We start from the raw sequence: 25,408 nt of genomic DNA, 5'->3' as shown, positions 1-25,408 counted from the left end.
CGTCGTAAATGTCTTCTACTCCCTTTTTTAAAAGTTTGGTTTCAGTTCATGGTTGGTGACTACTAGGTCTAACAGGGCTCTACATGGGAGACGACCCGAATGCCAGGGCGTCGTCACATCAACCTTGGTACATCCGTTATGCATCCTCCCATTTTTTTTTTTTTTTTGAGGTCTTGTTCAATGGTGGGCGGCCAGAGCACACGCACTCTCTATCTGAAGGAGAGCTAAAGCTAAACCGATACAAAAGAAAGCTGTGAGGGGTTATGGTCCTGGCGTCGTCTGGACAGCGACGCGGAAAGTTTAACAGGACCAGACTTTAGCTTTATTTTCAACTTCCTTTCAAATGTGCCGTTGTGTATAGCTCTTGACCGATTTGTGTATAAAGAATCGCTCTGCAAACTTTTGTCACAGTCCTTTTAAAATATCTTGATCCGTCGTTCCCAGCATAATGAGGATCGGAGAATTTACCAGTTTGTCTGGCCCGGAGCGACGTCTACAAAAAATGGGCGGGAAGCTAGCATCTGGAAAATGGCCTCTCGCTCGATAATTCCTCTGGCTTGCCAAAAACCTCCTTGTTGGTAAATAGGTTGGGGAGGTTTTCTTGCTGAGTAGACGACCAGGCAGGATTAAAGGTAAAATCCGGATCTGATCAGCATCAACGGGGCCTTTGTTATCTGTTTGGAAATGGGTGTATGATAGAATCTAATGCATGCTGTGCTATTGCAACTAGATCTGCACCTTCTTATTCCCTTTCACTTCACTATCACATTGTCGAAAAACTCTCCAACAGCATGCTCTCTAACATTCCTCGACCTGCCGGTGCCGCTCCTTTGGCTGCAGCCCCACCGGTACCGCCCAGAAGAGCTCATCCACTTCCAGCTCCTCCAGCTACCGAAAGTCAAGTACAGCAGCCTCGAACTCGCATTCCTGTTCCGATTCATCACATCCCGACCTCCCAAGATCGCTTAACGGATGCCATGGCCAGTATGACATTTAGCGACAAGACGCAGAGTTTACCAAGGATGGATAAAAAGGGAAAAGCGCCAGTTGGAATGGTCGTTAAGCCTGCCCCTCCCCCGAAGCCCACTCGACCTGCCAGGCCGGCCCGACATGCATCTCCTGCTGCTGAAGAACAAGAGGTGACTTGCAAAAGTCACAAAGGAAATCCGAGCATGGTAACTTTGCGAGATCAGCGGCCTCAGACCGTCCATGCCGTTGGATCCTCCCGAAGAGAAGCCGATGAGCCCTTCACCCCAAGTGCGGGAACCCGGAGACGATGTGAAATGACCAATGTTTGTGAGTACTGGCTTCATTCTGCGACGGTCATTGACGAGCAGCGGACTCAATGCCGACTTGATCCCACGTATAGATTTCCTTGACTACTATTTTGATCTCTTGTCCTACTTGGACCAACGGAAGCAGCGCTTACAAAGGTTCAAAGAAGACATGCGAGAACGCAGGGTAAGGATTCATTTTAAAGAACGCCACTCATCTTTACCCCATTTTTTTTACACCTCATGCAATCGATCTTAGTGCACAGAAGAGCAGTATAATACGGAATGGAATTACCTCTGTGGAAAAGAGCGCGCTCACCTACGAAAGCGTCGGACAAGGACTCGGTTGGCGAACTTTAGTATTATCACGCAGGTTGGGCAGGGTGGATATGGACAGGTAAACTTACCTCTCAGAAATTCATTTTTTAAAAAGCAGCCGTCAACTGAACATGTATACATTATTCAAGGTTTTCCTCGCCAAAAAGAACGACACAAAAGAACTATGTGCGCTGAAGAAAATGAGCAAAAAGCTGCTTCACAAGCTTGGAGAGGTACCAGCTGCTATTGTTTTACGTTCACACCAACAAAGATCCACCACACTCACCTCTTTTGTTCGTCCCCAAGATTCAACACATTCTTACGGAACGGGATATACTTACCCGCACCAACAGCCCTTGGCTCGTTAAACTACTTTACGCATTCCAAGATTACGAACATGTTTATCTGGCAATGGTACGAATTACAACCTGATAAATTATATTGGGGATCTCGGGCCTGAAATATTTCGATGCAAAACAGGAATATGTTCCAGGAGGAGACATGCGCACTCTGCTCAATAATAGTGGGGTATTGAAAGAAGAGCATGCCCGATTCTATGTTGCAGAGATGTTTGTTGCTGTAGGAGAGTTGCATCGATTGGGATACATTCATAGGTAAGTTCTTGTCATCATTACAAATGAGTGATGGATTTCGTATGTAATTCATTGCCTTGACAGAGATTTGAAACCAGAAAACTTTCTCATTGATGCTAGTGGCCATTTGAAGCTCACAGATTTTGGATTGAGTCGGGGTGCGCTGAGTCCCGCTGTTGTGGAATCTTTGAGGGTCAAGGTGAGAATGCAGACTACCGACTGTGATTAGCCCTCATGTCCGATGGAGTTTTTTCTTATATTACTTTCATAAATCAGCTCGATAAGGTCAAGGACATGCCGCTCACGCATCTTTCAACTGCTGAGCGTCGTAGCATTCACAAATCCATCCGAAGGGAGGATATGCAGGTAACGTTTTTTGCTTCTACTAAACTCACATTGCCCATCATTGATTGCAATATTCTCTTCTTCCTTTACGATAATAGGCCTATTCCCTCGTTGGCTCCCCAGACTATATGGCACCTGAAGTTCTCATGAACAATAAGGCCGGATATGGACTAGCAGTTGACTACTGGAGCATAGGTTGCATCCTTTTTGAATGTCTCGTTGGTATGTAACTTCTTTTCCCAGTAGCCCAGTCACATTCAACTCTAATTTTTCTGTGTAAAAGGTTATCCACCCTTCACAGCTCCCACAACCGACGATGTTTGGGTGAATGTCTATCACTGGGAAAAAGTTCTTGAAAGACCACACTACACCGGCGCTGACGAGGAGTTCAATTTAACAGACACAGCATGGTCACTCGTCAAATCACTCATCACACACACACAAAATCGATTGGCATCTCTATCACAAGTTACATCTCATCCTTTCTTTGCGTCCACAAACTTTGGAATCCTTCGTGCGGATGATCCAGCACATCCCCCTCCTTTCATACCTACGTTAAAAGCAGAAACGGATACCACCTATTTTGATGATTTCGAGGATCCCAAGGATATGGCCATGTACAAGGAGGTGCAGGACCGGATGAAGGATATGGAAAAGAAGGGTGCCCCGAAAGGTGATGTAGGGATGTTGAGGAGAGAGTTTGTTGGGTTCACATTCAAGCACAAGGAGGCGGTTGGATGGGATGGTGGTGAAGCGACGAATGAGGGGTACACTGGTGAGTTTCCTACGACATGGTGCTTGACATTGTTTCGCGGTTTTCCAACTCTTTTTTTGCTGGCATTTGTCTAGGCACTACAATGTTTTAGAGACCTCATCTCGATACTCATCGGTCCTTGCCCTCGTTGGCCACTTTCAACTTGTATTCATTTAGGAAATCTATAACTATGACAGCAACGGTCGATATCTATATAACGACCAAAAAAAATCTTAATTATGTTGCGAGAAGACAGCATGGAGTAGTGCTACCCCACACGTATAGCCTACTTGTGTACTACATAGAAACTAATGTGGAAAGGGGGAGATAATTACAGTGTCCTTCCCTGAAAATCATCCAAATCATCCCCTTACATTAAAAAAATCCCACAGCAAAAAATGTCTAATTACACCCAAGTCATTGTATATCAGCTCCCCTTCGCTCCATCTCCTTTTTCAAAGCAGTTTGCTTTAAAACCTCGCGGGCGTCGTCACCCATCTCAGCCACCATGCGAGCAAACCATGCGCCCGAGTCGGCGACATCTTTTTCCAATAAAGCGTATGGAGTTCCGAATTCGACGAGTTGTCCGTCGTCCAGAACCATGATAAGGTCATAATCAATAACTGTATTCAACTGATTACAGAAATGGGACAAGTTAGATCATAGATAATGATACGAAAGTGTGATGCAACATACCCTATGTGCTATAGTAAGGACAGTAGCATCTTTGAACATTCCTCCTTCCTTATCCCTGATGGCGCGTTGGATCAGTGCATCTGTGTGGAGATCAACGGCAGAAGTTGCTTCGTCCATGACAATGAGCTTTGTATTTCGGAGAATAGCCCGAGCAAGGCAGATGAGCTGTCGTTCGCCGACGGACCAGTTGCCTATTTTATTTTTAATCGCGGTCAGCATTGAAGACATCACAGATGAACTTTCGGTAATTAAAGTACTTACTTCCGTTCTCTGCAACTTCACTCTCCAACCGCCCAGCTAGTCCTTCCACAATCCTCTTTTTCAGCTCAACAGCGTCCAACACCCGCCAAATCTCTGCATCATCGTATTTTCCAAAAGGATCTATATTGAATCGGAGAGTGCCCTTGAAACAAAATGGTTCTTGTGGAATGATTGAAATACGGGAACGCAATTCGCTCAAGCGTATTTCGTCAGTTTTGATATTATCAACTTGAATGCATCCGTGAGGGTACGGCGAAACAATGCGGAAGAGGGCTTGGAGGAACGAGGATTTTCCCGCTCCGGTTCGGCCCACGATTCCGACTTTGGTGCCGGGAGGTATGCGGACGGTAATGTTGCGTAAGACTGGACGAGTTGTATTGGGATATGTAAGAGACATGCTGTTAAGCTCGACTTCGCCCTTATCTGGCCATGCTTCAGGAAGGTCGCCTCGCTTTGCTGCTTTGGATTCGTGTTCTTCGGTTTCTTCAGGTGGCAGCTCAGTGTACTCCAAAACTCTTTCCACCGACACCATGTAATTCTCCACCTCGGCACTTTGTCGTACCGCCCACTGCAGCAAACCGGTCAACTGCAAGACATAAGTCAACAGCAGCCCAACAACACCGGACTTGAGCCCCAAAGCATCACGTAATCCGACGGCACCGAAAGCGACAACTGTTAAGAACAGTGCAGAACCGACATCTAACCTAAATCCCAGCCATCGGGCGCATGAAATGAAGCAAAAGTACATTCTCGTATTATCGTTTTGAAGATCAACAAAGCGGTTGGCGAATCTCGTTTCCGCTCCAAATGCACGAACGGTGGATAAGCCCTCAAGAGTTGACGGTATGTTCGAGTACACGGGCGACCGCGTGACAGATTCGATTCGCTTAATTTGACGGGATGTGCATATGTATGCCGTTCGGAGGAAGTAAAAGCCAACGCCGATCAGAGGAACCAGGACGAGGATGTAGGGAATGACTACAACGGAGATCACAAGCGTTCCGATGATCATAAATGCACATTGGATAAAGTCAAAGAAAGTTTGCGGGAGCATTTCGTCAAGCAGATTAATGTCCTTTGAGAAACGGCTGCAATTGAGTGGGTATCAGATGAATACGTGACACGCGGAATAGGTTTTGATTTGTTGACTTACTTCATCAGTCGCCCATGCGGATTAACTTGGAAGAAGTGCATGGGACTCTTGAATACGGCCTCCAACATCTTGACAAACAATGCACGGCCGGCTACCCACGATACATAAAAGAACAGCAAAGCTCTACCGTTCGACAGTATCACAGTGACCATGACTAGTGCAAAGAATACCCAAGCGTTCATCGGCCGCTGCTTATCGCTATCGTTTTCTTGAGACCAGTGCGCTAACCACCAATTCGCGACGTCTGCCACTCCTTCTCCTACGACAAGAGAGACGGCCAAAACGATCGTCGCTGTCACGCCTGCACCGGATTTGAAATATCGATAGTACGTGGCTGCGCCAATACTGCCTTGTATCACCTGCTCTTTGGAGAGTTCTCCCGTTGAGTTTGCTGAATTTGCAGAATCGTCGGATGACATTTGGGAGGGTATATTGACCTCCTCGTCCTGGCTGAGAGGTTCATCAAGGGTGGTTGGCCCCTCGGATTCTTCCCCATCGTCAACACTCTGATCCATATCGGCGGGGCGGGCCGCAAAATCTCGTAGTGCGCCGGCAAAAGGCGATCCTGGTGTCATCATAACTTCGTCATATGGACCAATTCCAGAAATCGTCCCGTTTTCGAGCAAAAGTACGCGATCGCAGCCTCGTACGTATTGGAGCTGATGCGTCACCAGGAAGCGGGCCTAACAAAAGAGTGTGCGTCAGCAATATAGTACATCGAGACGCCGGATATCACTTCAAGCACAAACCTTATCTTTCAAGACGCCTTGAATGCACTTTTCAAACAAGTGTCTTCCGACATTTGTATCTACTGCAGACAGTGGATCGTCCATAATGTAGATATCTGCATTATAATATACGGCTCTAGCGAGAGCAAGTCGCGCGCGCTGCCCACCGCTCAACGTGACACCTCTCTCGCCAATTAGCGTGTGAATACCGTTTGCAAACTTCTGTACATCCCTCTCCATAGCGCATGCACGGATCACCGCCCAGAACCACTTTTCGTCGAAAGGTAAGCCAAAGAGAATGTTGTCTTTGATGGTCCCTGTGACGATCCAGGGAGATTGGGCCGCATAAGCGATCTTGCGGCTACCTAACGCCACTCGTCCGCTCACACGGTCCATTTCTCCTAGAATGGCGTTTGCCAGCGAGGACTTGCCGCTCCCCACAGGTCCACAAACACCGACCAACTCTCCTTTCCTAATGGTGAGGTCGATCTTACTGAGGATCTCCCGAGGGCCGCTCTTTTCGGTCTCACTTAAGGTCTGGTGAACCACTTGTTTGGACTCTAGACTCGTTACACCTTCCCCCCATGTAAATGTACCATCCCTGATGGCAATCATAATAGAAGGGTCGCCAAGGCTGTCCAGAAACTTTCTTTCTTCGACCAGTTCCCGCGTGGAGCCAATTTCCGGCAATGACAGGAATGCTTCGATACGCTGCAAAGAAATCCATGATTCTGATAGGAACTGAACCGCTTTTGGGAAAAAGTTGGTGATTGTCAAACGAGCATTGGTCAGGTAAGTCAAGCATGTGAAAATCTGCCAGGGGCAATCATAGACTTTAGTCTTAAAAATCACGATGGAAAAGTCAAATGAAGCCTACCCTTGAAGGCGTCAATACTCCACCCATGAGGAAAAATGTGATGAAGCCAAACATGGACGTAATCGAGGACGACGCAAAGTACAAAGCTTCATTGATTGCACGCAATGTTGAAGCATGCTTGATGTAGCCAAGTTCCCGGTTCCGTAGTTCGTTGATTTTTTTCATGAATGGCAGTTCCCAGGCGTACAACTACGACGCATCAAGCTCAAGTTTTGTTCTCATGTCCAAGCCAACCAGCAAATGAATAACATACCTTTACCACCATAATTCCCGCCAACATATCCGACACACTCTTTATCCTATCGTCTCGAAAGATGACCAGCTTTTTCCTCAATTTGGCAAACCGACCCGCAAACGCCGCTTGCATCGGGATGACCATCAAGAGCGCCCCGACCGCGGCGAATGCCGCCCACGAGATTTGGACATACATAAAATAAAGGACTAGCAGTAGCTCTAGAGGGCCGAGCCATGCAAAATGGGCGAACGGTGCCTAAATCGATTGTTTCATGAGTATTCATGATGACCCAGCAATTAGTCAACGTGTGGGATACGTACTGCATCCTCGAACCTCTGCACATCATTTGAGACCAAATTGACAATCAAACCAGTTGAAGAGGTATTTGATATTGAGAGCGCAAGGCATTTTCGGTATATTGCAGCGATGAAAGCCACACGCATTTGCATTCCCATACGCATGCCGAGAAAGAAGACAACGTGGTGAAGTACCGCATGGGTGATGACGCAGAATGCCATGCCCATAGCCAAAAGATAGCCCTATCACGAGCAGTGATCAGAGATTGAGAAAGCCCGGACGACTAGCAGTAGGAACATACCTCGCGGGATTCCTTGTCGGTCTTTTGAAACCACTGCAAAAGATATCCCAGCAACACACCTTCACCGATTTTAACAATGGTTTCGGCAAAGAAGGATAGGCCTGCCAACATGTATCGCCATCCAAATACTCTCCACTAAAGAATTTGTCAGACATCTGCATTGATTCCTTTATGCCAATATGGTCACATACCGTGGCTCTCCATAACTTTGCACCACTTCCCCGCTCCTTCACTTCCTTGTCCCACTCGTTCAACAGCCGACTTGATAACATTCTAGCCTCATCCTCATTCTCAATCTGTGGAAACTCTTCTGGCAAAAGCTCCCGTTTCATCCCCCTCGACACCATCGGATTCATATACATGTAAGTCCATTTTGACAGAAACGATCGATCCTGTCGACCGGGACAAGGTGGAGATGTTGGAGGTGGTGGTTTGCGGGATAGTCGTTGAAAGATGGTGGGCTTGATGTCTGCGGCGGCTTTGGCCGGCACGTCTGTCATAGTATATGGTGGAATAGTATCCTTTTCAGACGCAGCGAGCTCATGCTGCTCTGGTCCTGGAGGCAGATCGGTGGTATCCTTTCTGTCCAGTGCAACCATTCTCGTTTATGTTGCAGCGGGAATGGCAGCAGATCGCCCAAATATCACTGACAAGGAAAGCTTCCGGCTACGAGAACTAAAAGGTCCCAGGATGCTCCACCTCCCACTAGAACAACAAGTGATTTTATCTCTGTTTTTTATTGTATGCTATGTAACTCATTGGCCAATCCCTCCTACGGTGGAATCATCCTAGTCATTCAAGAATGCCAACACTTCCGTTTGCTTAACCTCCAACATTATCCAAAGCGAAAAAGCGCAGTGACTTTCTCAAAATCGCTCGCTGAGAAATCCAAAAAAAAAAAGAAAAACACACAATCCCATTATTAACATCTCCTCAAACTTCCCCACTATTCGCCCCTCCAAAAACAAAAAAGTCTCACGGTGTTGGACCGTGGGAAAATTTGGGGTTATTATCCACGGTCAGTTTCTTTGATGGGGATTTTCTCACACTTTTCGGATAAATTCTTTTTGGGTTTGTTGTAGTAATTATCACGTCATCACGCAATAGAACCCAGCAATGTGGATTCATCAAACGGCTGCGCACACGCGATCATGTTGATTACGTTGCGATCTGTATGGGCCTTTAGTTCCGGTTGTTGCTCAGAGGATGGAATATAGGCACTATCGGCCATGCTTGAAAGGCTGTCTTTAACTAGAGCAGGAAGAGATGGTATTGTGAAGGTGCCAAACAAAGCGTGATCGAGTGGAAGAGTCCACATTGTGCGACGCCTAAAACATGATGCAGTGCTTTGGTTCCTTTGTGCTTTGTTCTCTTGCCCAGACATGATAGGTCGGTATACAAAGCCCTTCCAACTCATTCACCCAATCGGATCAATTGCTATACATGCGATGAGTTTGCCTTTCCAAAAAGTTGGTCAATCTCACCAAAGATAAATGTCGTTCAAAATCGGCTTGCAGCAATACTCCAAATGCGACAGTAAAGTGTTCATAAGGCAAGGCTGTTATCAATACGAAGTAGTGGGAAGAAACACACATTTTGAGATTAAACCAAATATCGGGTTCTTCAAAGAGATTATCGAACAAAGACGTGCGACAGTCGCTCGATCACTTTGAAGCGAATTCTGGCATGACAAATAAGCAGGCCGGCGTATGTCATAGTCGGGTCTGGTACGCAACGTTGCAAGTCCAATGTCTCAGGTTCCAGGTAGTAAGTACCATCTGTATGGAGTACGGGCACAACGGGAGCGACTAGCGCAGTCTCCCATTTAATGGTTTGGCAGGAATAACAGGCGACAATGAAGGAGAAGGATGTGGCAAAGGAGGCAAGTTTTAATACCTCGTATGGAGATATGTGAGCATGGTGTATCTTTTCTTATACCCAAAAGACATCCTTGCTGTCTTCATAAATTCTTTGAGGAATGTTTGCCGAAGCAGTGGTCCGTTCAGCTATGGAAGTTTGCAGATTGTTCTTATTTAGATTTAACACAATAATGCGATTCTAATGTGTCCCATGGAGAGGTGAAAGTCATGCTAGTATCTGACAAGTTAGTGCGACACCAAATCGTGTTGGGCTGATTTTGAATGTCCTTCTATCGGCCTGTGAACTCGGGTACCTTTGATATTTTTAATCATTTAAATCATGCTCAAAATGGGTAAGGCTGCCTAGTCTTGGTCGGAACTCAAGTCTATCTGCTGCGCCTTAAATCTTAAGTAACTGCATGTTGCAACGCTTAGATGTAGGAAAGATCAAGCACTTTTGAAGGTCGATTTGCACGTTGGATTTCCGGGTACTACTTTTTGTACTTGTTGTGTTTTAATTCAATGGATTCGTCTATCAAATAGGCTGCCACCAAGCCTCATCAACTAAACTGCCATCATCAAAAACTGCGTTGCGAAACAAAAGTAAAAATGCCGATTAAACCGTGCTCTGTACATAATGACTACAATTATACACTATGTGCTATGAATTTGATAAATCTCGCGGGTGTCCGTCTGCCAAGTCGTAAAGGGGAACGCGTGTGCCAATGTCACTGTGCGGATAGGATGGTACTCGGTATGGGTGTGTCGCGGCATTATCGACGGACAATTCTTCGTGAACGACCGGTTGGTCTTGACCCAATGCACGTCTCTCTTCAACTCGTGGAGCCGTGAGCCCGTCACCGAGATCCACGCCAGGAATATTTGGGGAACTCCCGCAAGTCTCTAACAGATTTATTCTGCACATGGGACATATACTCTTCCGTTGAGTTAGCCAGGGTTCAATGCATTCGTTGTGAAAGTAGTGTTGACACGGTAAAAGTTCTCGAATAGGTTCCCCTTCTTCAAATTGGTCCAAACATATTGGACAATTGTCGATACAGTATGCCAGTGATCTTGCTGTGGATCGTAAGGATGCAGTGTCGCTGATTTCGGGAATGCTTTGATGGGTAGGTGGTTGCGGTTCTTCTTCTGAAAGGGTGATGGTCGAATCGGGGAAGGTTGAAGTGCGGAGGAAGTCGGGTGGGCAGGTCGTTGGCGTCTGAGGTGCACCACTTTCCCGCTTCATGGATTCCTTAACAGATATCTTCTCGTCGCATATTGAGAGCTGCTGTCGTTTGAATTGATGCGGACGATACCGTTTGATGGGGAAATGCTTCAAATCTGTTTCCTTCATAAGGTTGCTGCTCGACTGGTGTGAGGACATGTCGGCCACAAGCACATTCGCTTCGACATCCGCCAAGGTCAGTGCTCTGCTAGCTTCGATCCGTCTTCGAGCCCACCATGAGAGCACACACGTGCAGGGAATGCCAAAAAAGAGGATACCACCGATCAGCTGCATGCAAAGTACCAATGTCATGAGGTTTGTCGATCTACACCATGTTGGCGACTGGTCTTTCTTACCGCCAGTCCAAATTGCCAGAGTAACCCGACATCCACATTTCCTTGCGGAATGCGTGGACTTGGCGTTGCATCTGGTATCGCTTGAGTCACGGCCGCATACGCAATCGCCATTGAAGTATTCACCGCCCCCGCACCAGTGATATTCCGGCTTGCCAGCTCCAGAATCGCGGTTTTAATGCTTTGGGCCACCTTCCTTTCAATCTGAATGATGGGAAAGCGGGACTGCTCCAAGGTATCTGGATACTTGAGCTGATTATCTGATGATGCGGCATAGACGAGAACGCCAGCAGGACGTAATGTAGAGATTCCTTGTAGAGCGTCTAGTGGTTCACAATCCGCAGTCCCTAGTTCGAGAAGAGGCACCCGACGGATATTGCCAAGGCTCAACAGAGTAGTAGTGTTGAACGCACACCCATCAGCAACGTCTTGTACATGTCCCTGTCACCAGACCCACAGCTACGGATGAGCACAAATTCCACGTGCCTCCGTAGAGTTTCGCACGAGCCTGAGCGCTGAACGACCATTACTCACCACCCATGAAGCAGGGGCCGCTAGAGTGTTGAATAAGAGTGGAAACACCGGAGACTGAATTCCTGTAATGGGCTGCGCACTTATAATATCATATGTGTCCAGGTTGCCACTGGAAGCGGACGAGACGACTGCAGTAAAAAACGATGCTTCGGGCATGCCCCATGCCCTACTTGCACAGAGAGCAGTCACAAAGACAATTGCAGCTCTCATTCCTGCAGGTATGTAGGTTTTTTTGGGAACGATTGAACAAAAAAGTTGCAACACTCCACGCGCCCCCCACAAAGTTAACGATGGGCTGAGTTTGTTGGGCCAGTTTAAATTCTAATCCCTCCCCCAATAGTTAACTCGTGTGCGCTCACCACACAATCTCATTACGCAACTCATCGATCCTATCAACCGTTCTGGAAACGGGTTACTTGTCTAGTCTACTTTGTGCAGTGACTATGGCGTTTTTTTTTCGAGGGTCTCATCCCTTTTGACGTGACGTTGCATCTCCATTTTCCACCAAATGTGGCTTTTCATAGTTCCCGCTCACCAAGTGCATCTTTCATTCAAGCTGATCCTTTCATTTCAATTGATCTAGTGCTGTCTAAGCCATGGTACCCCGCAACAATCCAGGGGATCTATTCGTTGCTCGCAATCTCTAAATCCACTCCGCTTACTTTGCCGATGAATCTTGCTTTGTTCCTATACTCCTCCAAAAGCGCCTTCAACAGAAAATCATACGCAACATCGATTCTCGGTATACCTCTCAAAGCCACTTTTAGTCTCTCAAGTGTTCCTTTCCAGATAGCATCAGGTGCACACTCTCGCTAGGGCATCGTGTGTGAGAGTTTGTCCTGATGTTCTCAATATCCTGATGTACCACTCCACCACCATTAACCAGCAGTCACCCATTTATGGCACACTGCAACTGAGATGGAACCATGGGGTTAGCGTGACTGCAAAGATGTGGGCAGTGACTATGCGCCCTTAATTGAATTAATGCATTAAAACTGCGTAACTAGGTGACTGCTGGTGGAGTGGTATGGGCATTGACTTACCAGTCCTGATGGAAGAAAATACCGGACGTGAAGTTGCCATTTTATCACAACTTTGATAACAAAATGTCACGATAGCCCAGCAAATAAGACGTACTGTATCCAATGACGTACGCAATGGTCTGCTTTCCAGAAAAGTCAAACACTGCCCCAATGCATCTTTCCGCTTACTTTGCCAATGAATCTAGCTTTGTGGTTGCCGCACACGAGAAATCTTGATGGAAGAAAAGACAGGATTTGAAGCTGCCCGTTTGAACCATTTATCACATCGTTGATAAAAACAAAATGTCACGATAGCCCAGCAAATAAAATGTCCTGTATCCGATGACGTACACAGTCGTCTGCCTTTCTAGAAAAGTAAATACTGTAAAAATAGAGGTCGCGATTTCGATTGCGAACGGTGAACCTGAAATGCTTGACGTATCAAGGTTTATCATATAGTGAAAAACAATACAGCCGTAGAGAATGGTAACAAGGTCTAGTATCGTAGCTAAAAGATAATAGTATGGGTTTGCGATACCAGGTAGGTATAAAAGAACACGATATCAAAAATGCAACAAGATTCCATAGCCTCCTCACCCAACCCATCCACCCCAACCTCCCTCCTGACCAATCTCCACCAAGTATGTGGTAGGAGAAGGAGTCCCGGAAGAAGCTTTCGAAATTCTTTGACGACTTTCTAAAGTATGATTTTTTCCATACATAGGATGATTAGTGACCAATGAATCTCGATTTCATTTTTTCTATAGCTTCAGGTGTATGTATTAATAGGAGTACAATCTAATATGTTTCGTGATAGTAATGGGGCTGCAAACTCTAAATATCCTTTCTAGGGATCATAGAGATCTCCTGCTTGCACTTATCATTGGCACTTAATAGCTTAAACATCAACGTTTTGGAATTGGTTCTAAAACGGGCAACCGAGGTGGGATCGACTTTCTCAGGGGAGAAGTTAAACAAATAGCGTTCATATTAAGGGTGAACATAATGTTGCATATTGTGATACTGATAGTATTTTTACTACTGTACCTATTGATAGAAGCTTGATATCTAATTCAAGGAGGGCGTGGAGGTTTGTGATAAAGCCATAGACGTGAGTCTGGGTGGAACAGCCTCTAGTGCAGATCTTGGTGGTAGTAGCAAATATTCAAATGAGAACTTTGAAGACTGAAGTGGAGAAAGGTCCCATGTGAACAGCAGTTGGACATGGGTTAGTCGATCCTAAGAGATAGGGGAATTCCGTTTCAATGCGTGCGATTTTCGCACCGACTATCGAATGGCGGACGTAGCAGGGTGCTTGGCGCACTGGTCTCGATTCGACTCACCCAACCCATCCACCCCAACCTCCCTCCTGACCACTTCTCTCCAATCTCCACCAAGTATGTGGTAGGAGAAGGACTGGCGGACGTAGCGAATTGGTGGTTGGCGCACTGGTCTCGATTCGAAGCGGAGGGTGCAGAAAGGGCGGTTATGAGCTGCGGCAGGGCAGCTGGGAGACTCAGCAGCTCATTTGTTCGGCAGGCCAGTTCGACGCAAAAAAACCTCTTCTCCGATCGGCGATCGTCGGCTACAGGATTCGAACCTGTGCTCCCAGAAGGAAATGGCTTAGCAGGCCACCGCGTTAACCACTCCGCCAAACCGACGCATTACTTTCCACCACCTATTAGCCATCCACTTATCAAAATGTAAAGGAGGCAATTTGAGGGAAAAATAAAAAGAGTTATTTTTGGGAGATAAGCACAATGACTACTGTACATAATCAGCGGAGAGTTGGGAGTGATCGCTGGGCAATGTGCTTGGAGGACGAATGATCGCGGAAGGAATTCATAATGGTGAATGACGTTTCTACATACTTGGTAACACAGAAAATAACAGCTCCAGCAACTAAACTAAACTAAAATTTTGACATACTATATACATGATTGATCATGATACAGCAATTGAGCTCTGATTCTCAAACTACTCTTTAATAGGCGGCTTCACAGTCAATCGCTGGAACTGACTCTCTCTCCTCTGAACCCGCTTCGTGCTCGTGTTGGGACATGGATACCGAATGTTGGCAATAATGTGACGCGAGGCACCAGCCAATTCCTCCGGTAAGAGCCAATTCTTCCAAGCCCTATGATATGGACGATTCGGCTGTTTGTCCAAAAACGTTACGCCCAAAAGGTATCATAAAAGTGATGTTCACTTTGCAAATATCATAGTGTGGAGGTGATTGAAAATGGCACTAGGACCCATTATTATCCGGATTAATCCGGTTAATCATATCGCATAATCAGAACCCCCTCTATCGCTCAAAGCGGTGTGGCATGCATGCTAATGTTTTTTTTTTAAACTGCGGTGAGGCGCATGCCAAAGGTCTATAAAAGGGGGGCCTTTTCCCTCTTTCCTCTTTACCCATCCTCGACTCGCAAGCATCTGCCCAACGCTCATCGCGACCCACATTGCAACCTCATAGTGACCCACATTGCAACCTCATAGTGACCCACATTGCAACCTCATTGCGACTAGGTCAATCATGAGCATGCAGATGTGGTGGTGTCGAGGACCTCGTCCGCCCGACAGCAACAACGGCCAGAACCAGCAGCAACCAGTTGGATCTGTTGACAAACCTACTATTATGCTGCCACATTTGTTGAGCTTGGTTGGTATGTACCGATGGCATCATTTCTTATCATCTGGTCATCTTCTGACATGCAGTTCTAGTCTCCAAGCCTTCGTTACTGAACATCCTCCGGCTTGCGAGTCTCCCTGACGATATTACTCTCTTGCGACGACTCTGGCTTCAATGTCGATCAAGAGTTCCGGATCAAGGCCTAGTAGGGACCGTGTGTGGTGGTGGGCAATTATCCGGTTAGAACAAACCGTTACGTATTGCGTGTATAATTGCCTAGTAGTAGTTAGTTAGGTTTTCCGAACCGGTTGTCGCGCGGTTTATTCCCTGGTGTAGTAGCTAGTGCCATTTTCTGTCACCTCTACACTAGTGACTGTCCAACACGAGCTCTTTGTTAGTGCTTACGTAAGACGAGATCCCGATTATGTCCTGCTGCTCGTTTAGAGTTTTGGCATGTCACATCCACGTCTCTTGCTCAACTATGGCATCGGAGGTACGTCGTTGCAAGAAAAATAATCCACCAGCCGGTGTAAAACCCTGTTTTTGTTTTTTTGCTAAACGCTCAGTTGGTTATTCTGCAGCAGCAACCCATCGCACCTTGTCCGTCAACCGAGCCGTCTCCCACCCAAGACAAGATTAAAAATAACATTGGCCTTCAAATCCCTCCAATATCTCCAAGAATCCGGGCTTCGACGGTCGATTTGCCTGTATCTCCTCTCTGCCTGCCGGCTAGTAACCCGTTCTTCCATTCAGTAAACACTGAACGCAAAGCCGTGAACTCGCACCCAATGCCGCTACCTGAGACAGCAGGGAACATTTTGTTTGATAACAGCTCGAGAAAAGGTGGACACTCCAAAACCGATTTTGTAGCCGATGAAAAGGATGAGCGTGTATGTAAATGTCGCATTTTGGTGACGCAAGAGGTACCCAGAGAGTACTGACATGATTTTACAATTTGAAGGGACGATCGGATTCACTTTCTCACACTCACTGTAAGCTTTTGATTTTGTCATATTCTGCAAGGCAACACTCATTTTTGATTCTGTATGTGACATTAGCAGAATTTCATCGGAATGCCAAAATGCCCCATCTAGCAACAACTCCCAAACAAAGTGGACAGAATGATCACGTACCTGAAACACCCCAAGAGTTGGTTCAGATTCAGCGGGAGTTGGTGTTACTAGGGCAATCGTTGGATGAAGGCGTACAAAAAGTAGAATCGGAGAATCCCGCCGCCGAGAAAGTCGTTGTCAGTGATGATATGCGTGCGGGTAACGGGCTGGTGGAAGCGGATGACCATGCTATTTCCGATAAGACGCTACGTTTGGTAATCGGAGAGCAAGGTACTATGCATGGGGTAGCTTCTCCTCCCAAAGGTATCCCACCGTCATCCTCAGCATCAACCCCTCGCGACCATCAAGCATCTTTCTCCGATTATCCCGGCACTGCCACGTCCAAATCCTCACATCCTGATGTGTTGACTGAGTATGCCGTGGACTCTCCGACGTACAACAAGTCGATAGGTATAAGAGTTGACGTTTTCGCCCAAACTACGTACTCATCCCTATGTCTGCCACAAAACAGATGAGAGCCCTGGCACTAGTTCTGCGAAACCCTTGTCAAATGTCTCTGCAATTGCCCGAGCATTTGAGGCACGGGCCGCTCGGGACACCCACAAGTCAAGCGGAAAGTCCATCCCTTCTCCAAATGTGCATCATAGACCTCACGCAGTCACCAGCCCACACAAGCAAGAGAGTGATAGCAATGGATCTCCTGAAACAACTCAACCTGCGCTTCCACAACAGAATACCCATTCTGCAATGCTCACATCCCAAAGAGACAAAGGAGAGCCCTTGGATGAGGTGGTCAGGACTATTGACCAACACGAGGATGCACCTCTTGCTTCCGCTACGAGTCCGTCAGGTACCGATGTCAGCATGGATGAACCGTCTACTCCACGTGAAGTCGATAGCAAACGACAGTCTGCAACGAGCACTATCCCTCTCGCAGGGTCCAGTATAGCATCACCCACTTCCCCAGCAAGTGTAACGATCATAAATGTTTTACCATTTGCCCGGCGTTCATCAATCGTCAGAGTCCCCTGCGATCCTGCGAGTAAAGACATTTGTGAGGCAAAAGAACCACCAGATCAAGGTGCGAGGGTAAATGACAGTAAAGCGAATGAGGGCCGGACGGAAACCCAAGACCTCCTACCCAACCTTCCCGTACGGTCCAATGCCGCTCACAATGGGAGACCGCCGCGATTGCCGGATTTTCGCTTCTCAAATATACCACTTAGTACGAAACTCAATCTTTCTCTTTCACCTCGTGCCTCTGTTATTGAGGCCGTGCCGGATATATCTGAAGACCCTCCGGTATCCGAAACATTGCCCACATCCGCAGCTCGTGTTCTTGAGTGTGCCTGTCTTGCGATATCGTCCACTCATGAAGGGGCTGACCACGAGGGTATGGAAAAAGGATCCCATCCGCTAGCAAAGTCTATCTCTCTTGGAAGTGTCGGATCAGCTGCAAGTGGTAATGAAGATGACATATATGATGTAAGCAGTTCAATGGGGGCTCGCTGAGGGAGTGTCGCCTCTGTTCTGATTGAACGACATTGTAGCTCAAAATTTCCACGCGGTTTCATGATACCGAATGTACCTTCAGTCTTCAAAAGAATCGACTCGTTTGTACGGATGCGAAAGGTACCCAATACTGAGTCCTTCTCCAGTACCATGGCCCATCTTCTGACTTTACCTGTAGGCAAACGAGTGTCAAGGCACTTTCCATTACATCTTTCACGTGTCCTCATATCTGCCTTTCAAGGGAAGAATATCGTTATTCTGGCTGCTCCTCACAGAAAGTACAAATCGGGACCAAAATTGCGACAAATCCCTTTGCAATGCGCGGACGAAATTGCTTCAGAGGAATGGGTGCGAAGATTCAACTGGGTTGTTTGCAATGGTAGGGATCCGTACTGCTTCTTGCCTTGGATGAGAAAAGGACGATGATGACTAAAAACGAGCACTAGGCAATTTTGATCAAATTGTGAATTACAAGGCCGTGCTGATCATTGATGAAACAGACGAAAAGCATTTAAGAGCCATGATTGACAAGTATGTCGCACCCATCTTGCAGTGCGTCGGAAAGGAGTTCGAAACAATAGGTATTATACTGACATCGCAGGCGAACACAGATGTAGTTACTAACTTGCGTGAATAGCAATAAGCCCGCACCCGGATCATCTCCCTAAAGTCGATTTTCAAGTTACAAACTTTGCAGCATACTTGACCCGTAAGGATGCACCGTCACGAGACTTTGAAGGCACCTTGTTGAAAAATGCTCTAGCAGTCCGAAGTAAGCGGCATGGATAGTTCATTACAGGTTTTAACATCTGAAAGCTAATTCCTTTGTGATTAGGTACCATGGATGAAGTGAACCTTCTCACACGCCAGGAGGCTATTGATCCAGTTGACTTTGCTTTGATGATCATTAAAGGTAGGATGGTCTCCCCCCGGTTTATTGCCTATTTTCATCCCTTAATGCTGCTTTGCAATCTTTTCAGAGCCATTACCAACAGGTCAATCATGTATTGCTGGGTTTCAGCTTAAGCGTGCCCACACGACTGTTGGAGGGTTTGTGAAAATGATGAGAAAAATTTAGTATGATTTTTTGGTTTTGGGTACATATTAGGAGATTGTTACTGAGCTGCTACATCGGGAAACGATAGAGTCAATAATATTGAATGACCCATCAACGTTGATCTTTTTATAATCACTAGATATAAAGTTCATATATATGTATTTTTTCGCAATATCAACGCATGCTGGCTTACAGATTGTTCGCATCGAATGTTAGCGGTCTTGAGCTGATACGCAACTGATGCATAGAATACGTCCCAAGATAAGGACATGTTAATGCCTATATCTCACATTACTAGAATGATGCACATGCAGTTGACTGCGCGATCCACGGATTAGTCATCGCGTGCACAGCCATACTCGATCGGCGATCTGAGTGCTCGTCCATCGTTTAAACGAGAGGTGGGCGTAAGATGGGAGGTGGGGCTGGGTGGAGTAAAAGAATGAGTTACTGGGGGCACGATTCAGGTCCTATTTCCAATCCAATCCCAATTTTGTTATGTGTATAAATCATTCTTTGTAGTGTTCTTTTTGGGGGGCAACCAAAATCAAACCTTTGGGCAGGTGCAACGTATGATTTATAACTTTGCAAAAAACGCATCTCTCTTTCCAAAGTCACACTTGTTCATTTCGCATCGACTTGTAATTCATCGACACATGCCTACTCAAACCACCACCTACAAAGGTCGGCTCGGTTACGCCTGTCTGAACACAATCTTGCGGGCTCAGACCCCATCCATCTTTTGCTCCCGAACGTGTCGCCTCGAGACTATTCGACAAAAGGGAATCGAGTATGCTTACGAACTGGGTCTTCAAAACGCTCGGGATATTGTTCCCATGTTGAGATGGAACGAGCAGCACGGGATAAGGTTCATGAGATTGAGCTCTGAGATGTTTCCTTTTGCGAGTCATGATGTCGTGGGGTATTCGGTGAGGGATGTGCCGGGCGCTGTAGAGGCTTTGAAAGAGGCGGGAGATGAGGCGAGACGATTGGGACATCGGTTGACAATGCATCCGGGACAATTTTGTCAAATGTAGGTTGTAAAGCGTCAGCAGTCAAACATGTCATGAATGCAAAGTAGACAATTTCTTTGTTGATTTCCAGTGCAAGCCCGCGATCGGTGGTTGTCCGAAATGCCATCCGTGAGCTCCAATACCATAGCGAAATTCTCGACATAATAGGACTGGGCCCAGATTCGGTAATGATCATTCACATGGGGGGCGTGTTCGGGGACAAAGCTGGCACCATCGCGCGATTTCATGAAAACTGGAAGCAAATACCTAAACACATCCAAGACCGCATCGTCCTCGAAAACGACGAAATATGTTATTCTGTACAAGATCTTCTGCCGACTTGTGAACAACTCGGCATTCCGCTGGTTCTAGACTGGCACCACGACGACATCTTGCGATCGGAAAAGTCTGCAGTGGAGTATCTCCCTCGTATCAATGCCATATGGGAGTCTCGGGGCATCAAACCCAAGCAACATTATTCAGAGTCCCGCAAAGGTGCGGAAACACCTATGCAACGACGAGCACACAGCGATCGCGTACAACGACTGCCACCTTGTCAGGACGATGTTGATTTGATGATTGAGGCAAAAGACAAGGAACAAGCCGTGTTGCATTTGTTCAAAACTTTTGGGTTGCACCCCGTTCCGGATGGGTTACCGGTTTCAGAAGCAGAACAAATCGAGCTGTATAAGCAAGCTAAAAAACCGAGAAAAACAGTCACCAAAGTTGTCCTTGAGGCTGAGACGGTCGAAGGTGGATCAAAGGCCCGCGCAAAAAGAAAACGAAAAGTCAAAGTCCAAGAAACCATTGAGGATGAGGAGGATCTGAAATCTGATGAATGCGAGGCCGCCCAGGTCGATCCCCCTCCCAAGCGAAAATCCCGAAAGACAGTCAAGAAAGTTGCGATAGTGGATGAGAGTATTGTACAGGACACCGAAAAGGTTACTTTGAAAAAACGACGGAAACCTGTGGATGACCCGTTGCCTGCCACGAGTACTACGGCACCACTTGCAAAAAGCCGAATGACCCGCAACAGTCTGAAGGCCTCAATGTTGGAGATTATCACACCGACTACCCTTGTGGAACCGGTAATTGCAACCCTGCCTGCGGAAATTGGCGAGGAGGGGGTGCAAAAGGTTGGCAGACGTCGAAAGGCTACATAGTTTAAACGATGGTTCTAGTGGACCAAGAGATACGCTTGAGAATTGCGGTATAAAATGAAAGGAAATTGGCTCGAGGAAATCGGGACAATAGGCTATTGTTGTGCTTTTGGACTAGGCATCCATGTTCATAGGGAAGAGCGCCAAGTCTCAGACATAGGGTGGTATCAGCTTTAGCGTAGTAGCTAGTGTTTCGATGACGGTTAATTACCGCGCGCCCGGTGCCCAGTACTTTTACATGTCTCTGCTACGACGCAACCAGTATTAGTTTTCTACATGATTCGAAATGCGCCCATCAGGAGCTTCATTGTTCTGTCTTGCTGAGTTCATTTTGTTCCAACTGTCCTCGGGGTTGGATTATTTCACAACCAATCTGGAGCATCCGCATGACGAGCATCTAATACTCCAAGGCTTTTGTAAACGGCTTCGTACGGTGGATCTGCTCATCGTGTTCCACGATCGCTTTCGTCATATTCTTGAAAGTGGTCTACGTTATAGCAGAACATGGAGGATTGCAACCAAAAGCTTATAAGGAGTCAGAGTAATCATCTCATTAAACAATTTTAAGAAATAGGGCCTCACTATTTAAAGAGGGCTAGAGGTCTAGACACAGATTGGACATCTCTATTACTGTACACGTAGAGTACCCGCCCCTACTTGTCCCAAACGTCCTGAATACATACTATATTGTGAGATGCATACGATATACTCAGTACTGTCTTGACCCGGCATTGTGCGAGGAATTGGTTCCATATGGTGTACCGTATGGCGAATTTTGAGTGCTTTTCCACGTATCAGTGGGATAATTCCGTCCGTCAGTGTATGCAGGAGCAACGTTGTCGGATTTGTATGGACCCATGTAGCGGCCGCTGCTTGAGGAGGACGACCCCGTGGGGTTGTTTCCGTTGCGTACTCGGTTGATGGCGGATAGCTCGCTAGATTCGGTATGCTGGGATGTGTTGGCGGAGAAGACGCCTTTGCCACGCATAGCGTTGGAGACGGTTTCAAAGATGTTTTCAATGAAGAGGACGATGGAGATGTGTAGGCAGGCTACAGAATTATTGTACGATGAGGCTAACAAAATGAAAAAAGTTCCAAATGAGCTTGCGTTCAACTTGAAAGATCATGAGCGCGTGTCATTACTTACTTCTCAAGGGGAAGAAGCATCCCAATTCGCTCACACACAGAGCGATCACTAGCGCCATCATCACATCATTGACAATTCGTAGGGTGCGGAGGACTTCAATTCGGCCATTTCCACCAGGGAGAGTCAGAGCGTGTCGAGGAAGGTTCCAGGAGAAGCAGAACAGACCACCGAGAATGTAAATGACCAACGGAACGAAGCAGAGTCCCGTGAATAGTGGTGTAAACGTCGTGGGATAAGACGGAGCCTCGATAATTTCCTTTCCGGCCCTGTAGCCCAGTAATCCAGCGTAGAGCAGCACAAATGTGCAAAGACCTCTCTGGAAAAGCTTTCGGCGTTTGGTCCGTGTGATGACTTGGCCAAACCGAGTGATTCCTGCCATGGCCAAAAAGGTCTATGCACGGTTGCCGAGATAAGTATCAACTACCAAACAGTGAAATAAACTTTTGGTCACATACCAAAAGAATAATGAATCCACTCAATCCAACGACATCCGACACGAGATAGTTTGCATCTAGACCCTTAAAAGCATAGACGATGGCGGAGGCAAAGGCCATGTTTCCCAGAGTTGCGATAAACAGGAACAAACTCCTCGCATTTACAATTCGGAACAGGCGCATTATAGCAATGATGAGCCCAACAAAGATCCACGGCAGACTGGCACCGATAACGACGCCGGGCCCACCGAATGAGGTAGCGGCCTGCTGGGCAACACCGGCAGCAAATCCGGATATCTGCGTTCGACAGAAATCGATCGCTTCATTATCCGTTGCATTGAGACCCACAGTAAATGAAATGGCTTTGAAGCCCACTACACAGGCCGTAGAAAGGTTGGCAGAAGGGAGAAGTGTTCCTGACATTTCAGACGTTTCCCTATCGCTTTCTGAAAGAACACGATGATCGACTGTGCAACAAAGTGCTGTGCTAATGTGTGGACAACAAACGAGGGGATGTAGTAAGCTTTGGCACAAGAGCGGGGCAACGGTGCCAGCTGTCAAATAAATTGGAAGAGAAGCTGGGAGACTGTTGGGAAACGCTCAACTTCCTTCACGACTGGAAGAAGGGAAAACGACGGCCGTGGAGGGGAGGCGTCGGGGTGAGCTGACCACTAGGAACAGAAATATGGCCAAATGGAAGAAGAAACTCTACTTCAAAGAGTCTGTTTCTAAATGCATCACGCCCGTCCTTTTCTCAAGTCAAGAAAGACAGAGACCATCTAAAGTTTCCACTTTTCCTTTCTCCCCTTGTTGCCGCCCGCAAGAGAGAGTGTGCCAGTGTGCAAGTGTGAAGGTGTGACAGTTTTCATTGCAATTGGCAAGATGGAAAGCAAGATGAAACGCGGCTTTCTTTTTTTGCAACCAGTGTGATATAAAAGTGTTTTGTTTCCCAATTCACACAATTATTCTTTTTTTTTTTTTGTTTGGATGCATTGGGAGGTTTGGAATTGAGGACAGTGGCTCATTCTAACCGAACGATGGGGTTATGCGAGGATTGGGGATATGGTCACGTTCTCAAAATAGCATCAGTCTGTCACGCCAATCAAGCAAATGTTTTTGGGTTCGTTGGGTGCTATTTATATAAGTTTTTTTTAAAGTTTTGTGTGCTTGCTGTGCTGTAGGGATGATCATGGCTTTTGGGACGATTTGCAGAGCTTGCAAGTGGATTTAAAAAGGATGGACCACAAAGAGATTTTGACTTTTGTTCTAGTGCCGGATAACAGCATTGCAGATGTAGAAAACTGACGGGATGTCGTGGATGAGGCAACTCGTCGTCGTCGTCGAGTCCCAACCTCGAACCAACAAACTCCCCAACTGTAGTGGGCTTACACAACTGTGCCACCCTATCTTGGCTGTGGACAGAGCTCAACAAGGATCGTTTTAGCGCAACTGAACACTGTGTGTAAAGAGCATCTTTTGATTGTCATTTGGGGAATCATCCTCGGATAAATACTATATATATACAGAATACAGACGACAGTGCAATAGATTAGCTCTACCCAGGAACACAACTTGGGTCCTGCCAATTTTCAGCGTTTTCCGACTACCCAAGGATGTTCTAATATTTCCTTGAATCCAGCTCTGTACCTCTGGTCTTTGACCAACATCCTCCCGATGAGCTCTTGGCAAGCGTCTGAGCATTTAGGTAGCTGATAACCGCCAAAGGCGGTTTGATGCGGTGTCGCAAATGGCCCAGAACCCCTGTTGACCATTCCGTACAAAAGCACGCCTAGGCTCCATGCTTCTGCCTTTTCAGGGTCGTATCCTTTGCCAAGTACGATCTCTGGTGGGGCAAATTCGAGCGTGCCGTGAAAGTCGGATTCCGTGCATCTTGTATTTGTGTCAACGTTTTGCAACGCGCCGCCAAAGTCGATGAGCTTTGCAATGGGCAGGGTGCCTGACCAGTCGATGAGTATGTTTTCGTCTTTAATGTCCCCGTGGATAAGATGGTAATTTGTGAAAAGGGCGTCGACAGCTGTAATGATTTGAAGAAAGATGGTGTGGGCGTCGTCTTCCGTCAGTGGCTTCACTTCGAGAAGCTCAAAGAGATCCATTGCACGTCGTCTGACTGGTCGGATAGCGGAGGGGAAAGGGTTGTGTTCGGTGGGTCGAATTGCTGAACATCGCCATGATGATCCAAAAAGTTCCATAACGATGAGAACTGCTCGGTCATCTTGGAAGAAATCGATAAAGCAAATGACGGAAGCATGGTCAATGGTTCGTAGAACATGGACCTATGTCACGGTGACTGTCAGCAATTTTCTCCCACAGCTTGCGGGCAGGACGCCATGAACACATACCTCTTTCGGTACAAGTCCCAGCACGTCGTCGTGCACCCATTGATTGTCTGGGATGCAAGCTTTTGGAATCAACTTGACGGCGACTTCCTTCCTGTCTCGCCGACGTACAGCCGAGAAGATGTGTCCGGAACCACCACAGCACAAGATCGTCTAGACCTGTGCTGTACTCTTGGCGGAACTGTGGGGGAAGAA

General features: G+C 46.8%; 7 protein-coding genes and 1 non-coding gene across 8 annotated transcripts; 3 read left to right on the top strand and 5 right to left on the bottom strand.

Annotated features, from left to right (window-relative positions):
- The first annotated feature begins 523 nt into the window (after window positions 1-523).
- SPPG_04390 (AGC/NDR protein kinase) lies at window positions 524-3,536 on the top strand. The gene is made up of 12 exons (XM_016752629.1): window positions 524-632; window positions 731-1,296; window positions 1,370-1,461; window positions 1,534-1,671; window positions 1,742-1,825; window positions 1,899-2,006; window positions 2,073-2,206; window positions 2,270-2,384; window positions 2,462-2,551; window positions 2,629-2,752; window positions 2,814-3,305; window positions 3,380-3,536. Exons 2-12 carry the CDS (start codon window positions 792-794, stop codon window positions 3,394-3,396), a joined length of 1,899 nt encoding a protein of 632 aa, XP_016608085.1. The 5' UTR covers window positions 524-632; window positions 731-791; the 3' UTR covers window positions 3,397-3,536.
- Window positions 3,356-8,763, bottom strand: SPPG_04389 (uncharacterized protein). Its single transcript, XM_016752628.1, has 10 exons — window positions 8,024-8,763; window positions 7,833-7,967; window positions 7,555-7,773; window positions 7,253-7,489; window positions 7,000-7,188; window positions 6,144-6,935; window positions 5,395-6,077; window positions 4,242-5,329; window positions 3,981-4,171; window positions 3,356-3,917 (listed from the first exon to the last, which is right to left on the bottom strand). Exons 1-10 carry the CDS (start codon window positions 8,429-8,431, stop codon window positions 3,702-3,704), a joined length of 4,158 nt encoding a protein of 1,385 aa, XP_016608084.1. The 5' UTR covers window positions 8,432-8,763; the 3' UTR covers window positions 3,356-3,701.
- A 1,308-nt stretch (window positions 8,764-10,071) lies between these two features.
- SPPG_04388 (uncharacterized protein) lies at window positions 10,072-12,706 on the bottom strand. Its single transcript, XM_016752627.1, has 3 exons — window positions 11,804-12,706; window positions 11,273-11,710; window positions 10,072-11,204 (listed from the first exon to the last, which is right to left on the bottom strand). Exons 1-3 carry the CDS (start codon window positions 12,011-12,013, stop codon window positions 10,353-10,355), a joined length of 1,500 nt encoding a protein of 499 aa, XP_016608083.1. The 5' UTR covers window positions 12,014-12,706; the 3' UTR covers window positions 10,072-10,352.
- A 1,698-nt stretch (window positions 12,707-14,404) lies between these two features.
- Window positions 14,405-14,486, bottom strand: SPPG_10082. Its single transcript has one exon. It is a non-coding gene; the product is annotated as a tRNA-Ser (tRNA).
- A 1,400-nt stretch (window positions 14,487-15,886) lies between these two features.
- SPPG_04387 (uncharacterized protein) lies at window positions 15,887-19,219 on the top strand. Its single transcript, XM_016752626.1, has 11 exons — window positions 15,887-15,953; window positions 16,042-16,350; window positions 16,422-16,452; window positions 16,519-16,983; window positions 17,045-18,018; window positions 18,084-18,165; window positions 18,224-18,424; window positions 18,492-18,626; window positions 18,683-18,817; window positions 18,881-18,958; window positions 19,026-19,219. The coding sequence occupies exons 1-11, from the start codon at window positions 15,942-15,944 to the stop codon at window positions 19,121-19,123; spliced, it is 2,520 nt and encodes an 839-aa protein (XP_016608082.1). The 5' UTR covers window positions 15,887-15,941; the 3' UTR covers window positions 19,124-19,219.
- Window positions 19,220-19,501: 282 nt separating this feature from the next.
- Window positions 19,502-21,705, top strand: SPPG_04386 (UV damage endonuclease UvdE). The gene is made up of 2 exons (XM_016752625.1): window positions 19,502-20,135; window positions 20,207-21,705. Exons 1-2 carry the CDS (start codon window positions 19,675-19,677, stop codon window positions 21,276-21,278), a joined length of 1,533 nt encoding a protein of 510 aa, XP_016608081.1. The 5' UTR covers window positions 19,502-19,674; the 3' UTR covers window positions 21,279-21,705.
- A 96-nt stretch (window positions 21,706-21,801) lies between these two features.
- On the bottom strand, window positions 21,802-23,841 carry SPPG_04385 (uncharacterized protein). The gene is made up of 3 exons (XM_016752624.1): window positions 22,878-23,841; window positions 22,423-22,813; window positions 21,802-22,349 (listed from the first exon to the last, which is right to left on the bottom strand). Exons 1-3 carry the CDS (start codon window positions 23,277-23,279, stop codon window positions 21,985-21,987), a joined length of 1,158 nt encoding a protein of 385 aa, XP_016608080.1. The 5' UTR covers window positions 23,280-23,841; the 3' UTR covers window positions 21,802-21,984.
- A 472-nt stretch (window positions 23,842-24,313) lies between these two features.
- SPPG_04384 (serine/threonine protein kinase) lies at window positions 24,314-25,406 on the bottom strand. The gene is made up of 2 exons (XM_016752623.1): window positions 25,217-25,406; window positions 24,314-25,150 (listed from the first exon to the last, which is right to left on the bottom strand). The coding sequence occupies exon 2, from the start codon at window positions 25,064-25,066 to the stop codon at window positions 24,446-24,448; it is 621 nt and encodes a 206-aa protein (XP_016608079.1). The 5' UTR covers window positions 25,067-25,150; window positions 25,217-25,406; the 3' UTR covers window positions 24,314-24,445.
- Between the last annotated feature and the right edge of the window lie 2 nt (window positions 25,407-25,408).

This window comes from Spizellomyces punctatus, assembly GCF_000182565.1.
Source record: "Spizellomyces punctatus DAOM BR117 chromosome Unknown supercont1.7, whole genome shotgun sequence".
NCBI lineage: Eukaryota > Fungi > Chytridiomycota > Chytridiomycetes > Spizellomycetales > Spizellomycetaceae > Spizellomyces > Spizellomyces punctatus.
This window is presented reverse-complemented; position numbering and strand designations above follow the sequence as displayed.

Bases quoted from the DNA above. Each gene is read 5' to 3' on its own strand.
- SPPG_04385 (XM_016752624.1), bottom strand. From the start codon at position 23,279: ATGTCAGGAACACTTCTCCCTTCTGCCAACCTTTCTACGGCCTGTGTA. The intron at 22,814-22,877 runs GTATGTGACCAA...AACCGTGCATAG, and splicing joins GTGGATTCATTATTCTTTTG to ACCTTTTTGGCCATGGCAGG. The intron at 22,350-22,422 runs GTAAGTAATGAC...TCATTTTGTTAG, and splicing joins ATGCTTCTTCCCCTTGAGAA to CCTCATCGTACAATAATTCT.
- SPPG_04388 (XM_016752627.1), bottom strand. From the start codon at position 12,013: ATGAGAGCTGCAATTGTCTTTGTGACTGCTCTCTGTGCAAGTAGGGCA. The intron at 11,711-11,803 runs GTGAGTAATGGT...GTCTGGTGACAG, and splicing joins CGGCCCCTGCTTCATGGGTG to GGACATGTACAAGACGTTGC. The intron at 11,205-11,272 runs GTAAGAAAGACC...CTTTGCATGCAG, and splicing joins TCTGGCAATTTGGACTGGCG to CTGATCGGTGGTATCCTCTT.
- SPPG_04386 (XM_016752625.1), top strand. From the start codon at position 19,675: ATGATTTATAACTTTGCAAAAAACGCATCTCTCTTTCCAAAGTCACAC. The intron at 20,136-20,206 runs GTAGGTTGTAAA...GTTGATTTCCAG, and splicing joins CCGGGACAATTTTGTCAAAT to TGCAAGCCCGCGATCGGTGG.
- SPPG_04389 (XM_016752628.1), bottom strand. From the start codon at position 8,431: ATGGTTGCACTGGACAGAAAGGATACCACCGATCTGCCTCCAGGACCA. The intron at 6,078-6,143 runs GTTTGTGCTTGA...CTCTTTTGTTAG, and splicing joins AAGGCGTCTTGAAAGATAAG to GCCCGCTTCCTGGTGACGCA. The intron at 3,918-3,980 runs GTATGTTGCATC...TTCTGTAATCAG, and splicing joins TCCTTACTATAGCACATAGG to TTGAATACAGTTATTGATTA.
- SPPG_04390 (XM_016752629.1), top strand. From the start codon at position 792: ATGCTCTCTAACATTCCTCGACCTGCCGGTGCCGCTCCTTTGGCTGCA. The intron at 2,007-2,072 runs GTACGAATTACA...GATGCAAAACAG, and splicing joins AACATGTTTATCTGGCAATG to GAATATGTTCCAGGAGGAGA. The intron at 2,207-2,269 runs GTAAGTTCTTGT...TTGCCTTGACAG, and splicing joins CGATTGGGATACATTCATAG to AGATTTGAAACCAGAAAACT.
- SPPG_04387 (XM_016752626.1), top strand. The intron at 18,019-18,083 runs GTAAGCAGTTCA...ACGACATTGTAG, and splicing joins ATGAAGATGACATATATGAT to CTCAAAATTTCCACGCGGTT. The intron at 18,627-18,682 runs GTATTATACTGA...TTGCGTGAATAG, and splicing joins AAAGGAGTTCGAAACAATAG to CAATAAGCCCGCACCCGGAT.
- SPPG_04384 (XM_016752623.1), bottom strand. From the start codon at position 25,066: ATGGAACTTTTTGGATCATCATGGCGATGTTCAGCAATTCGACCCACC.